Source organism: Stegodyphus dumicola, chromosome 1 (assembly GCF_044657685.1).
Source record: "Stegodyphus dumicola isolate Sdum_Otavi_A_Nest chromosome 1, ASM4465768v1".
Classification (NCBI taxonomy): domain Eukaryota; kingdom Metazoa; phylum Arthropoda; class Arachnida; order Araneae; family Eresidae; genus Stegodyphus; species Stegodyphus dumicola.
Genome location: NC_140768.1, coordinates 101304181 through 101320358, shown reverse-complemented (window position 1 = coordinate 101320358; position 16178 = coordinate 101304181). Strand labels below are relative to the sequence as shown.

The 16178-nt window shown below is 30.3% G+C and overlaps 1 protein-coding gene across 3 annotated transcripts in view; it reads left to right on the top strand.

The window, feature by feature from the left end:
- The window catches only part of LOC118201124 (uncharacterized), a 177236-nt gene extending 163724 nt beyond the window's left edge, over positions 1-13512 (top strand). For all 3 annotated transcript variants that reach the window (XM_085818332.1, XM_085818335.1, XM_085818337.1), the window contains 3 exons: positions 771-844; positions 6510-6614; positions 10714-13512. In XM_085818332.1, coding sequence (XP_085674458.1) covers positions 771-844; positions 6510-6614; positions 10714-10856 — 322 coding nt within the window. In that variant the 3' untranslated portion in view covers positions 10857-13512. The remainder of the gene's footprint in view (positions 1-770; positions 845-6509; positions 6615-10713) is intronic.
- The last annotated feature ends 2666 nt before the right edge of the window (positions 13513-16178 follow it).

Genomic DNA, 16178 nt, shown 5'->3' with positions numbered 1-16178 from the left:
CTGATTTGACTCATAACCATGAAAACGACAGCTGCAGAAAATAATTCGCGAGCTTTAATATTCGTGCCCTCCAAATTAATTTCCATTTAGCATCAGTTTTCCACTAAACCAAAATTGCACACACTCAGTTGTTTGTATGACTTATATATTTCTTTGCGTAAATTCTAAATTTACATATTTTGCTTGATATGTTTCTCTACATTAAATATGTATTTAATTAATTCTGGGAAGATTAGCATTATTAATCAAGTAGCATTATTATTAGTAGTGATTCTGTTTGTAAACGAGATGAAATTAAAAATTAATTCTTTTTCCAGAATTCTAAGTAATTAAGGTATAGAACATAGGTTGTGTGATCCCTTCCAGGTTTCAGCTGCATACAAAGAAATCTGACAAAGCACAGTTGATTTGAACTACAGTGTCAAATGGCAGGGATAAAGTAAATGCTAAGACGTGATGTTGACATGATCACAAATGGTGTAGGAGGAGGCTGATAACTAGCTTGAAGTTCCTATTTTAAAGTAACAGTATACGGGTTTTGGTAGGTTCACTGGACTGATTGAATAAATTTAGTCCAAAAAGTTTCTTGATGGAATGTTATATTTCAGTTTATGTAGTTCAAAGTTCTGTAATTATATTTTCAATTTTATGCTAAAACATTTTAATTATTAAATAATACTATGCAAAGAAATACATTTAGCCTATGTTCTTTCTTTTTATACTTCAGCGAATGCTAAAATTTGAAGAATATTTCTTTTACTTGATTATAGGAGTGAACGAACTCGCTGGATTGAAGCTATTCATTCCGTGCCTGAAAACAAGCCCTGTGAAGTATGGGAATATGGTAATTGTACATTACTTCTTGTTTCTCTTTCTTACGAGGGGGAAGGTAAATTAAGAATATTTTTTATACAATGAATAGGTATTCTGCTTACTGCAAGAGGATTTATATTGAAACAAGTCATCATATTTTAGAATTTACTGGGAAGATATAAAGTTCACCGTCTTTGAATCTGATTTACAATTTTACAAGTATTTTTCCTCTTAATATTAATATTTTCAAAGAGTGTTGCAAACACTTTAAGAGTACTATCGATTTCATATATAAAATCTTTTGTTATAATAAGAATTAAATTTCTACAATACAGTACAAAGCTCGAAAGCCAAACTCATCAGGACTTTGACGATTCCGGATTTGGTATTTTTCCGTATATTGAATCATCAGTTTAAACCTAGTAAGATGGCATGTAGAATTATAAAATTAAAAATATGAAATCATGATTTAGGGGAAAATGAAATATTTATGATCTAAAGAATATAAAAATTAAAAAAAAAAAAAAAAAAAAAAAAAAAAAAACGCTTACTATTTATTTGTTTACCTTATTAAGCATTCCTTTCGAAGTAAGTTGTTTAAGTTGCTTCGTTTTTTGTGCTAATACAAGCTCTTTAATTCCGTAGACAGACATAATCTCTTGTTTAGTTACATTGTTGAAGTCAATTCGGCCTAACTTGTCAATCGAAATTTTCTCGTTTTCAGTAACTTCTCTGTCACTTTCTTCACTATCGGTAGCGGTATTTTCTGGATCTAGAACTATACTACAGATTTTGCCATTCAGTAATGATTTATGAAAAACTTCCTTTTATATGATCTTCATTTATTACCGCTTCCTCACATTTCTTTACAAAATCGGTAAAATCCTAGAAGAGCTCACACCCATAGCAACAAACCAGGAAAGTGCATAATCACCACTGCTTCACACGTTCCTCAAAATCGCCAACTTAAAAATAACAAGTTAAAGAATTGCACAAACTCAGTATCCATGTACACATCGACCTATTTTCACTTAAAAAAAATATCAGAGAATTGCACAAACTTGGCATTGCACACTCCCTTTATCCATGTACACATTGATATGCGCCATATAAATGGACGTGCAAAGGGTGTGGGCTCTGCTAGGATACAACCACAAAATCCATTAATTGGAAAATTTCACCTTTGTTTTGAGATATCTGAAAACGTTTAAAATTAGCGGCTATCATTATCAAATTTAGCTATCCTTCACTATACATATTTAGCTATGCATCATGAGCTTGACAACAAACGACAAGTTGTTCTGTTAAATTTTATCTTGCTTCAATCGCACCCTGAGATAATTTAGCCTGAATTGTATTAGTTTAGTTATTTATTGTACTTATGTTTATTTCTTGCACATGCTTAAGGCTTATCAGAGTTCTGAATAAATAAATTCCCACATATACTAAATGTAATCTTTGGGTCTATAGGTATCATCAACAGAATCTATTTTTAACATATCAAAAGAAATTTTTGGTAAATTTTTCCTCATCAACATTTTTTAGTGCATTTAACTTAAATCTGTATTTATTGCCTAACTTAATGTCAACATAAAATACATAATGTCAAGAAACATACTCATTTATTATTCAATTACTAACAAAGAAATTGTTTAGGCATCCCTACATGAGTCATTACTCAAGTTGTCATGTTTTGATAAACATGCGATGATGAAAGGAAAGTATAATAAATAATGATTCCCAGGTTGGCATCAGATCAACGATGTATCTATGTGGAATGTTTTGGTTTGAGATTTGTGCGAAAGCAGATACACAACTACAGAGCCAAATTACTGATTATACAAATTTATGCTAAAATGATTATTTCTTCAATAACAAGGTATTTTATTTAGTATCGAAGTGAAATTAAGAATCAGCACTCTCCAGATGTTTTATTATGCATGGAAGGGGAAATCAAATGCACGTGCGTAAAACCTACAAAAAATACGTTGGTGGTGGTTTTGAGGTCCAGATTTTAGATCATTCCGAATAATAGATGTCCGGATTTCGGACTTTGTACTGTACATGGCACATTTATACATGAGAAATTATTGGTAAAAAGTTCGAACTGCAATGTAATCTCTTTATTGTGATCTTTTATTATATGTGAGGATTAGGTCGGAAAATAGTACTTTTTGTTTGTGATATTTGAAAACCTTTATTTGGCTGTCATCATAATTGTATCATCATAAAAAATTTGCGGCTATCATCATAAGCGTAGTTGACGTCTGCTGTACACTATTGCCAATATATCATGAGATTGCCAACTAAAGACATTTTGTTCTGCTAAATTTTGTCTTCCATCTATCGTACATTGGCAAAGTTAAGCCTGAATCATATTAGTTAATTATTTAGGATAATTAGCCCTATTTCCCACATATGCTTAAGGCTTCTCTGAGTCCTGAATGAATAAATTTTCATATATACTTAACCACATACACCAGTAACCATACTTACTTTCACATATACCAGTGTTGGACTCGGTGTAGTCTCTGCATGTCCTGAATTCTGACACCAAGAGCCTTCCTATAGTCTAAAAATTTTATATTCCAGTTCCTTCTCAAAATTTTAAAGATTTTTGTCATTTTTTAATTTTGTTGCTTTGGTGCTTTCAAAATTGTAAAATTTTACCTTCCCTAATTCTGCTGTCCAGTGCAGCCACACCAGCTGTGATGACGGTGCTAGGCTTATTTGTATAACATTTCAGTTATTGTCAATTCAAGCAACACTAAATTTATTCTTTTGGCCAATGAAATGCCATAGTATCATGTAAAAAATCTATTTTTTGCATATGGAAATAAATTTCTGTTAAATTTCTCCTCATCAACACACTCAGCACTCTGAAATGCAGTTAGCTGAAGACTGTAACAGTTGCCAAGCTTAATGTCAACTTGAAATGTTGTTTGGTATTCATTTACTAATATTTAAAACAAAAGTTTAGGCATCACTCTGTGATTTCATTTCTGAAGCTGCCCTCTGTTAAAAATCATGCAGTGATGCAAGCAAAAAATAAGAAATGAGGATTCATTAAGTTGGTATCGGGGATATAAATTATTCTGTGAGTGTAAAATCTATGATGTTTTGATGTAGAATGTTTCATTTTGAGATGTATGCCAAGCAAAAAGATGGCTACAGAGCCAAATTATTGACCATACAGATTTATGATAATAAAAAAATATTTTTTAGATATGGATATATTTTAAATAGTGCTGAAGAAAAATTAAGAATTTGGACTCTTGACATGTTTTATTAGGAAAATGTTTATTAGGAAGTGCAATGAATATCTGTAAAAAAAAAAAAAAAAAAAAAAAAAAAAAAAAAAAAAAAAAAACTGTTACCTTGTTAGTGATTTTGAGGTCTAGATTTTAGGTCATTCTAGATAGTGGAAGTCCGGACTTTATACTATACTAGCAGCTTTGCTGCAGCCTTCGTCTGGCTTTTAAATATACCGGAAAAATGGCTGAAGGGAACACCAAACGTTAAATTTAAAAACTGCGTAGAATTTTACTCTGCAGAACAACTTCATAAAAAAAAAGTTATTACGTATAACAAAATTACAATGAAATAAGCAATATCCCTTACTACAAATATTAATTATCCTAATAAATAAATTAACCAACTTCTCTTTGCAAAATCTTAAGAACTCAAATGGTATAAAGGAGGTTTAAGAACTTTGTTTCCTAAAACAATCACTCAAAACTTTTCAATATCTTAAAAACAGTGAAATTAGCAATAAATAACATAAAAGCAAAGTTTAATTAAATAACATAAATAACATAAAAGTAAAGTTTTGTCAATAAATACAAAAAAAAAAAAAAAAAAAAAAAATCTGAAAAGCAGAGTATAATTAATGATATTTTATCTTATATTTTCAAGAGAAAAAAATTACAATGAATTAAGCTATATCCCTTAATACAAATATTAATTATCCTAATTAAAAAATTAACCAACTTTATGTCGAAGAAAAAAAATCATGCAAAACTTTTCAGTATCTTATAAACAGTGAAATAAGCAAAAAATAACATGAAAGCAACTCAAAAAACATAGCAAGTTCTGTGCAGAATTTTACTCTGTAGAACAACTTTATCAAAAAAAAAATCAATAAAAATGTATCATATATATATATAAATTACAATGAAATATGCCAATCTCTTAGAAACAGCGACATAAGAAATACGATGAAAAATTGTTGCCAAGCCCATATTTCTAAAAGAATGAAACTATTCAAATTGATGCAATTTCATCAAAAATCTATCAACAACAATAAGACAGGAAAATTGTAGCCAAAATCACATTTTTAAAGATGTGAGACGTCAGAAGTGTACTCAGAAGCTTCATTTAAAAAATTCTTTAAAAATACAAAATAGTATCGTTTTTCCAAAATTCTTTTTGTAAAAGCAGTCGCAAGGATGAAAGTTTAAAATGTCCAAAAATCAAAGGAAAATAAACTGTGCATTTTTAAAAATAAACTTTTTAAGAAAAAATCCTGTTGAAAAGATGTTAAGCTCCCTTTATTAAATAAATTCGTATTTAATCGATTTATTGAAACACGAAATTTATTCTAAGTTCGTAAAATAGCTAAGTACCTATGTTTCATGACGATGTGAAAGTGGAGTGTTTAGAGTAAAATTTCGCTTTCCTATAGCCCATTATGTCTCAAAATCACGCGATTTCGTCACAAAACATAAAATAAAAAAAAATTCTAATTCTAATTTCGAAAATATCGCTTCGAGGTGCACTGGCTATTGTCTAGATGCACCTATGTACCAAGTTTTGTAGCCGTGGGTCTATTAGCTTACGCGCAGCACAAACGAAAGACACACAAACACAGACAGACTCTTTCTTTTATTATATGTAGAGATTACATGGATAATAAAACATGAATGATAAAATTAGAAAGCTGTATACATTACAGAGTCCAAAATTCAGATATCCTATATCTAAAATGATCTAAAATCCAGCTCTCCAGATAGAGCACACCCCGTTTTTTGGGGTTTTTGAAATTTTATTGTGTGCATTCCGCTTGTGCATTTGATATTTTTTCATAATAAAACAGAGAGTTCCAATTCTTAATTTTACTTCAGCATTAAATAAAATACGTTCAACTTGAAGAAACAATCGTTTATTAGTTTAAATCTGTATGATCAATAATTTAGCTTTTTTACTTGGCATACACCTCAGAGCAAAACATTCTACATTGAAACATCATTGATTTTACACCTACTGAATACTTTATATCCCTGATGCCAGTTTAGCAAATCATTGTTCATGAATTTTTGCTTTCGTCTTTGCATGACAATAAACACTCAGCAACATGAGAAATGACTCATGCAGTGGTGTCTAAACATTTTTTATTAAACATTAGTAACTGAATACCAGAAAACATGGTAACCATACGTTGTGTTTGACGATGATTACAGACTTCTACAGACTAAATTTATAATAGAGTTTTATAAATATATTAAAGAAACGGTTCTTTCTTATACAAAATAATTTTTCTTTTCTAAATTTCCAAAGCTTCTCACATTATATTGTCCCCAAATATTTGTATTATTTAACTCCCTATGTGGAATTTTCCATTACTAATAACATTACATTTAATAAGCAATTTTAATATTAGAAGTCTTGTATTTGCTTATAAATTCTTTTGTTTATAGATTGTCCACAAGTTCAGTGTGTCCGCAGTTATATAGCTCAACAGCCAGATGAGCTTTCTCTCCAAGAATCTGATGTGGTTACCATACATAGGAAAATGAATGATGGTAAATATATAACTTAATAATAAATTATTAAGAATTTTCTTTTTTATTTCTTTTAAAAATGTCGGTATTTTCTGTTATAAGGACAGGATTCAGAAGCATATATATGTGGGCACATGTGTATGTATGTGTGTACACATGCAGATACATTTGTATGTACATATATACATGCATACATGAACTCATCCATCCATCCATCCATGCATACATATATTTCTAGACCTGGTCCTGATATCAGATTAGTACCAAAATGTCTAACCATTTTCAGATATAATAAATAATCAGTAGCAAACATGACTTTCTACATATTGTTCTGGAAGAAGTATGAGAAAGGTTAATCAAGAAAATGCTTTACATCAGATTATTTGGATTCTTCAGTCTACATGTAATTTCAGCAACAACATATCCCTGCTTTGATTTTACTAGTAAAAGTTTTGTTTTAATGCAGGGTAAAACAGTGAATTCAATTAATGAATTTTTTTTAGACTTTAATTGATTATTTGTTAATTCTTTTCTAATTCTATTTGTTATTATTATTTAGAAACATTTCTGTATGAGATTTAGTCAAATGGAATAATCTGTAAAAATATAATATTATAATTAGTACAGTCAAAAGTCTTTAATCCGGACTCGTCGTGACTTCGGCGATTCCGGATTATCAATTTTTCCGGATTATAGATCATCAGCTTAAATCTGGTAAGATGGCATGCAGAAATTATAAAATTAAAAATATGAAACCATAATTTATAAAATAATGAGCAATTATGATCTAAAGGGTATCAAAATTTACAAAAAAAGAAGCTTAATATTTATTTGTTTACTTTATTAAACATTTCTTTCAATGCGCGCATGCGTAAAGCATACCTTACGCATAGCCGAAATTAGAAAATTGCAACCAGAAAACTATTTGATGTGTTTTCGTGATATTTATAATGACGAGGAATTTGATTTAAATCATATCAAAGATGGAGTATATCAAAATGAACTACTACATTTAGTAAGGAATTATAAGCCGAATAAAATAAAAACATCTGCCCTGAAGATAAGGATAGTGCTGACAGATCAACTTCCAGTTCATTGCGTGCCGCCACGACCCCCCCCCCCCCCCCCGGCGCAGAGCAGCCTGAAATTGATAAACATATTTCGGAACGGTTAGATAAACAAAGGATATGCCTTTATCCATTTTTTGTTTGATGGACATCGAAACATACTTTCGTTTTCTAGATCCTTTGGGAGCTCCAGCATCGGAAATTCTATTTGACATAATTGAAAGTTCAAGCTTACTTTTATAAAATTGCTCTTACAGTCTGCAAAAAATAATAAGCCGGATCCAATTCGAAGATTAAAGAACAATGCAATCATCAACATTAACTGAATTAGATAATTTTAGCTTACACCGTCCGTTATACATTAAACGCGCGTGCGAAAACGTATTCTGCGCTTGCGCAGACGCATATGCGCAGTCGTAAAGGTCTTGCGTGCACGCGTAAATGCCTATGCGCATGCGTCAACGCGGCACATGTGCAGAAAGATTTTAGCTTTGAGGTCCGGATTATGGGTGTCTGAATTAAGGACTTTTGACTGTATATGCAAAGAATACAATCGCAATAAGATGAGAGCATAATGCTATTGTTTCTGAAAAGTCCAAATCTTAAAATGCATGTATCTGAATCCTGATTATCTACCTGATAATTCACATTTTCAAATGATTTATAAGTTTTTAGCACTGTTGATTTATTAAAAATCAGAAAAGCAAAATAATCAATTTGAGTTTAGTAATAAACATTACATATTCTGACATCCAAAAATGAATGTATGATGTAAAGCTCTTGTATAATCCTCAGGTATTTATAATTAATTACTTTTATACCATTTATATAGTTTAATTAAAGACCATTATTTAGATTTCATGGTTAAATTATTTTAAAATACCTGCTTGTGTCTTAAAAGTGCTTTAAACCTTTATAAAGACTCACTAATATAAAACATTCAAGAAAACTAGACCATTCATTTTTTTAATTGGCTTAATTAAGAGTCCTTAGTTAGATTATTTTTAAATATTGAGTTGCTTCATAGTTAAAATTACTTTAAAATCTGTTTATAGAGAATCACAAATATAAAACATTCAAGAGAACTTTCATAATGATCTAGGAATTAGTTTAGTAGCTGTCAGTTTGTACATATCTGTCAATCAACAGGAGTCAATCTGAAAAAATAAAATTTATTAGGTCTATTAATAATAAATAATAATTTTATTTTACACTTAAAACAAGAACTAAAATCCAAGTAAAAATGGATATTGTAGATGAATTGCAATATTATTGATCAAGAAATATTCTATTAAGCTTCATAAAATATCAGTAGGGAGCAAAACTGTTTCCTTGTCATATGAAATCAAACTCTTAATTCATTATAAACTCCAGCCTTGTCAAAGCAGTATTTCCCTATGATTAATACAGTCAAAAGTCGTTAATTCGGACACCCATAATCCAGAATGATCTATAATCCGGACCTCAAAGGTACAAACTTTCTGCGCATGCGTCGCTTTGACGGGTGCGTAAGACCTTTACGGCTGCGAATATGCGTGTGCACATACTCATAATACATTTATGCATGCGTGTTTAATGTATAACGGACGGTATAAGCTAAGCTAAAATTATCTAATTCAGTTAATGTTGCAGATTGCGTTGTTCCTTAATCTTCAAATTGGATCTGGCTTATTATTTTTTGCAGACTGTTAGAGCAATTTTATAAAAGTAAGCTTGAACTTTCGATTATGTCAAATAGAATTTCTGATATATGTTTACTAATATGTAAAGGATCTACAAAGCAAAAGTGTGTTTTGAAGTCCATTAAACAAAAAGTGGAATTGCTGCAAAAAATGGATAAAGGCATATCCTTTGTTTATCTAAACTTTAACGTTTGTTTATCTAAACTTTATTTATCTTTAACGCCATGGCACCGTGCAATGAATTGGAAACTGATCTGTCAGCACTATCCTTATCTTCAGGGCAGATGTTTTTATTTTATTTGGCTCATAATTCCTTACTTTCATCTCGATGTACTCAGTCTTTGATATGATTTAAATCAAATTCCTCGTCATTATAATTCGCTTCCGATAGTGAAGAAAGTGACACAGAGGTTATTGAAAATGAAAAAATTTCGATTGACAAAGTAGTCGGTATTCTCAACACAGCAATTATAGGACTTGAACAGCGGAACTTTGTAACTGAAGAAGAAATTATGTCTGTTTATGGAATTAAAGAGAAAGTATTATCACATAAAACGAAGCAAGTTAAACAACTTACATTGAAAGAAATGTTTAATAAAGTAAACAAATAAATTTTAAGTTTTTTTTTTTTTTTTTTGTTCCCTTTAGATCATAATTGTTCTTTATTTCATAAATTACGGTTTCATATTTTTAATTTTATAATTTCTGCATGCCATCTTACCAGATTTAAACTGATGATCTATAATCCGGAAAAATCGATAATCTGGAATCGCCGAAGTCCCGACGAGTCCGTATTAACGACTTTTGACTGTATAACAAAAATGAAGTGTGTAATGATGATGATCTGAATTTCTCAGAAGCCTGTATGTATTTTATAATTTTATTTTAAGTTTGATGGTAATTAACAAAATGTCTGCTAAGTTAAGGAGAAAGAACCAGATTTTTGTGCACCATATGCTGGATATAGTATCAGTTTCTCTTTGCGTAAATTATTATGCATAATTTCTTATTTTTTAATTTGGTCTTTTTCATATAAATTTTGATTTTAATATTTATAATTTACTGTCACACTTTGTTGGCAGTGACAATTTTTAGTATATAATTATTACTTTAATTTTTATTTATATATTGTCTGTATGTTTGTTCAAAGATTTTTAACTTTAAACTGTAGTAAAAAACTACATGTGACTTTTTTTTATCATTTTTATAGATACATTTTCTTATATTTCATTTAGCAACAATATAACACTTCTTGTTAATTATTAAAATTGTCACTAATTGCACATAAATAAATTTCATTCTCTGTAAGTGAAACTTTTGTGTAGCTCTTAAAGTATTAGACTGAATCTAATCTAAATTATCATCTCTAAGGATGGTATGAAGGCAGAAGACTTCGAGATGGACTTCAGGGATGGTTTCCAGCTTCTTATACAATGGATATTCCATGTTCACGAGCCAGAGCTTCTAATCTTAGGCAATGCTACAGACTTCTCATGTTATCACAAAATCAATAGTTCTAGTTGAAACTGAAAATAATGCATGTAAATGTATATGTCTTGTTATAAAATGTGAAGATATTCTTTACTTTGTTAAATGTCAGACTCAACCGAAAATATTACTGTCAAAGTAAACAGTTTGATTTAGAAATTTTGACATGTAAATTAGGACAGTAAAAATTGAATGCAACAATAATACTTGATGCACAACATTTTGTTTAACTGGCTTAACATTTGTAAAATCAAAACCTTCTTCAATTGAAAGATGTTTTGATCAGAAACTTTATTTATTAAGAAGGGCTTAGCAAAATGTTTTTATAAATATATGTTAATGAATTTTTTTTTTCGGGGAAGAGGAGGTGGGTCATGATGGTAATTTTAATGCTAATTTAAAAAAATTATGGAATAAATTTTCCGTTAAATTACGTTTGAGAAATATTTTTACATGTTTAAATATTATAAGATTTCCAAAAATGTCTGAAAATTCATAGAAAGTTGTTCAAGACTAAATATATTCAGTGAAATATGCTTTTACATATTACCCTTATTTTAAAGTAATAGGGTTTCTGTGATTTGCATATAATATTTTAAGGAAAAGTAATTAGATATGGTGAAAGAAAAGTTATGTTGAGTTCTGAAGAAATGATACATATATATTTTCTAATAGAGAAATATTTCCCATTCTTCAGGGCTTGATTTGTACTGCTTAAACCTCTGAAATTCAGATCTAGAGTCCTAGATTTTAGTGGGATGTTGAATCATCATGTAACTCAACATAAACCTGTTATTCTTTGATAAAAACAAGGGTAATGAGCTTAGGACCTTCTAAAAAGGATTTAGACTGTTTTAATCAGTCTGTGTATTTCCATCTTTTGTTTATATGATTTTAAAATCAGAATTATGAGAAAATGTGTGAAATTATATGAGTGTTGGCAATCCGTAGTATAAGATCAGGATAACCGAGCTTGTTTTTCATTGCTAATCTTGATTTTAACTACTGCCAATGACAGTATTTCCCAAACTTTTCTCATTGCAGAATCAATACCTTTTAAATTGGAACACTTGAGTAAATTTGAGTTTTCAGTTATTATAAGTAGTATTATAAGTATTATAACTTAGGTATAAGTTAAATGTTATCATGTTAAATATAACATAGATACAAGTTAAAGTTTAGATTTTTTAGTTATGATAAATGACAACACAGATGATAAAGTGAGGGTGATAAATAAAATAAACAATTATTTCAATTATTTCACACCTATAAAAGAAACAACTTTAGACTTCACGTCTTTAGACTTGACTTTAGACGTCTTTAGACTTAAATTTCACAGAAAATGACACATCAAACTAATTAGTTGAAATAAATAATATGAAAAGTAAATAAAACATTTTTAGTTCTTAATGCCTAATGATGCTTTTGAGTCTTCAAAGTACAGATTCTTTTGTTATCAGGCACAACGCTAGAAACCTGAATTTTTACATTATTTGCAACATCAAGTCGGTTTCCGTATTTGGATTTTGTTGCAGCATAATGTGAAAAACCTGTCTTGTACAAATACGTTCTCACAACAGAAAGTAAAATATGAGTAGCACATTTTGATAAGTTTGGATATTCTTCTGACAAACTTATGCAAAATTCATTTAACAGTTACTTTTTAAATTTTTGTTTTTTGCTGGAATCAGTTTTAAAATCAATTAATTTTTTAAAAAAATAGTACTCTTAATGGTAAAAAAAAAAGGTGTGCTTAAAAATTTTTATAATTACTTACCAATTTCAAAAAGAAAAGGAAATAAAAAGAATAAAAGTAATTTTTAAAATACTTAAGTGATACAGAAACACTTCTTTAATTTCAAGCACAGACTAGGGCCCATCAATGGCCAAGCGGTAAAGTCACTAAACACTGATAGTTTAGTCTGAGGTTCAAATCCCACCAAATGGGTTGGCTGCATGAGTGTTCTCGTGGTTTTTCTCAGGTGCTTTTTCATAATTAGTTAAATCAAGCCAAGCAAAAAATATAAATATTAACAGAAATGCAATCTTACATGCATGCCATTTGTAGTCACTGGTATCATGCTACATTACTAAATTTATTATGCATGTGATTTAAGCCACTTTTTTTTTAATGTTTTCTATCTATGTTTCTTATAAAAGTTGTTTTAAATTTTGTTAAATAAATAAAAACAGGCAATATTTTGTTGTTCTGTAATCTTACTTTAAATTTTTCACTGAACACTTTGTGACTATTTGCAGAAACATAGTTTAGGAAATGCTGGCTTGTGGTATATGTTAATTTTAAATGTCAGAAATAAGATTTTAATTCTAAGAATTTCTTTTCGAAAATTGTAATTAAGTAATATTTAAATAATTTGTAAAAATTTAGATGTTTCTTTTAAATTAGTTATTATTTGTATGCTTAATGTGGATGTAAATTTTTAATGACTGTACGTTGCTTTACTGTCCTAATTTAAAATATATAGCTGGTGAACATTAAAGCTAGTACTGCTTAAGCAATACGCAAAAGAAACATTTGTTTCATGTTCTCAAATAACTGTACATATTTTGTTTAATTGTTGTGCTGTTATGATATGTAAAAACTTGTATTTAGTAGTATGCTTTTTAAAGGTGGTTTTGTAAAAAATTGTTTTAAAAGAAAATAAACAAGTTTTTAGGTAATATTTGTGTATTTATTTATTTATTTGCCATAAAATTCTGTCGAGGGCAATTAATTATAAAATTTAAATTATCATTAAAATCTGACTTAAACCTGGTGTTGCCCAGGCTTCATGGAGTCAAGAAGCTTCATTTAAAGGGATAGGCTAGTTTGAAATTTTATGTAGATGGTGATTTTCCTCTTATTTTGGTTACAGGTAAATTGTGTGTGATTTTGTTAAGCTCAAATGAAACTGTAGAATTAACACAGCACCATATAATTTATGGTATAATGCAGGACCATAATATTTTAGTAAGAACTGATATTTGTGTTGTTATTAGTTACAACTTTTTTTTTTGGAAATGAACTTCAGAAAATCACCATCCATTTTGACCGATTTCTTCACCATTTTTAAAATATTCATGGAAAACTGATAGAGAGCACATATAAATTCTGCCTTAAAGGTTCAACACTGTTCTAAAGAGTAAATTAAAATGGCATCATCTAATGCTTTTGATAACTGAGAGCGGGAATGCAAGTATTGATGTGAACCTTATAAGTTATTGGTTCCATCTTCTTAGCATGTCTTCATGGTCTAACAAGCTCAACGCGTATGTGAGAGGTCCATGGTTCGAGTCCCGGTGAGGGCATTGCTCATTTTTCACTTCTCCAGTATCAAAATAATCTTATGTCTGTACTGTGGCGCCCAAACTAAAATGTTGTGGTTGATTCTCCAGCACCAGGATTTGGCGATTGAGACCCCTAATCCCCAGTCGGCCTTTAAAAGGGGGAGTATATAAGGTATTGCTCCAGCCTTTTTTGCATGCCTTCGTGGTGTAGTAGTCGGCATGTTCGACGCATATTCAAGAGGTCCGTGATTAGAGTCCTGGCGAGGGCATTGCTCATTTTTTTTTTCACTTCTCTAGCATCGAAATAACCTAATGTCTCTACAACCTAAGATAGGTGGACATGATTCCAAAATTGTAGAAATATAAATGTTTATTTTTTGTAAAAGAGCAATTAAAATTCCCTTGCTTAATATGCATGACTTCTACTGATAGTGGGAACTCATCAACAGCGAGGTGAACCTAAAATGGATGAAATGAATAAAACATTCAGATTTAAACACCCTGAGTGTGGATGCCATGGGATGTTTTTCATACGAATTTCCCACGCATAAACGAACATTATTCTTCATATATATGAATCATCACTTTAATAAATCTGGTTAGAATAGTTTGATGTGTCCAGTTAGTAATTAATAATAATCAGAATGAATCTGTGTTTATTGTTTAGTTTTTTAATTAATAAGGGAATTAATTTGAAAGAAATATTAAATAGCTTTGGTGAACAACAAAACATTGCTGCATGGTGCAAAATTCTAATTTGGGCAGTGACAGAGCATTTCTTTTAGATCGCTGAGTTTGTTTCCTAAATTCAAACAGACAACAGATATATTGCAATTGGAAAGGTGTTTCTTTTATATCGCTGGGTTTTATGTCCCAGTTTGAAGTGTATTTCCAGTAGTAGTCATATATTTAGTTTTCTCTGGATTAGTAGTAAGACCCCCTGTTTTAGCTTCTCTCTCAATAGCTTCAAGTGTTTCTATTAGATACCTTTTGCTTCCGGCCACCAGTACTATGTCATCTGCAAACACCAGAACTTTTAAGAAATTTTCTAAAAATACTGTCCCTAGTATTTATTCCAGACTAAGTGATGACGCTGTGCTATGCATTTTTAAATAAAAGGCATGAGCGGGCATCCTTTTGTCTAACTCTCTTATCGACGAGGAAATCATTGGAAAAGTATTTCTAAATCAGAACCTTGCAAGAAGTCATATTAAGTATTACTTTTAACAATTTTATCAGTTTTAAGGGAATATCAAAACCGTGCATTGTTCTTAATTTGTTTCAGTCAGTGGAATCATACGCCATTTAGTGGTCAATAAACAAGAGAGAAAAGTCAGTATTAAGGTCTCCATAATTTGTCTAAAGCCAAAGATATGGTCTACAGTGATGTTACCAACAGTTCTATTTACTTAAAGAACAAGTCTGTTTCTTGTAGATTGGGAATACAATGCCTATGAGCCAATCCTCTTGACATTTTCTCACTTGACCAAACATTTTGAATAAATTCTACGGAAAAGTGCCATAGCTGTGTCTGTATGAGATAGATTCAAGGTGCTTTGTAGTTTTTAAACTCCTTGACAGCAGATACTGTTTCTTGCAAATTTGGTGATGTCAATTCTTTAAAATCAGCCAAGATTTCTTCCTGTATAATGTCAGAAGAATTAGAATTATCACTACCCTTTAATAAGTCCTCAAAATGCTCGACCCATCTTTCCAAAATCCAAGAAGTTTCAGTAAAGATATCACCAATTGTATTTCGACAAAATCTCTTCAACAGTAGCTGACTTTCTGAAAAAACACATGGCACTCATTGGTCTCCTTCAGGTGTTCAACATCCTCAAAAGCTCTTCTTTTGGCTATAAGAGTCTTTGATTTTACTGTGCCTCACAGTATTCCTCTACCATATTTGTAGTACTATGTTGCAATATTCTTTTGTAAGTGGCAAATTGTTGTTCATTTGCGAGTCTACATTCTTCATCAGAACAAACTCTACTCTTCCATCGAGCTCTGTGGCCCAAACCTACATCTTCAGTATTGGATATTGTTATTCTAAACCTAAG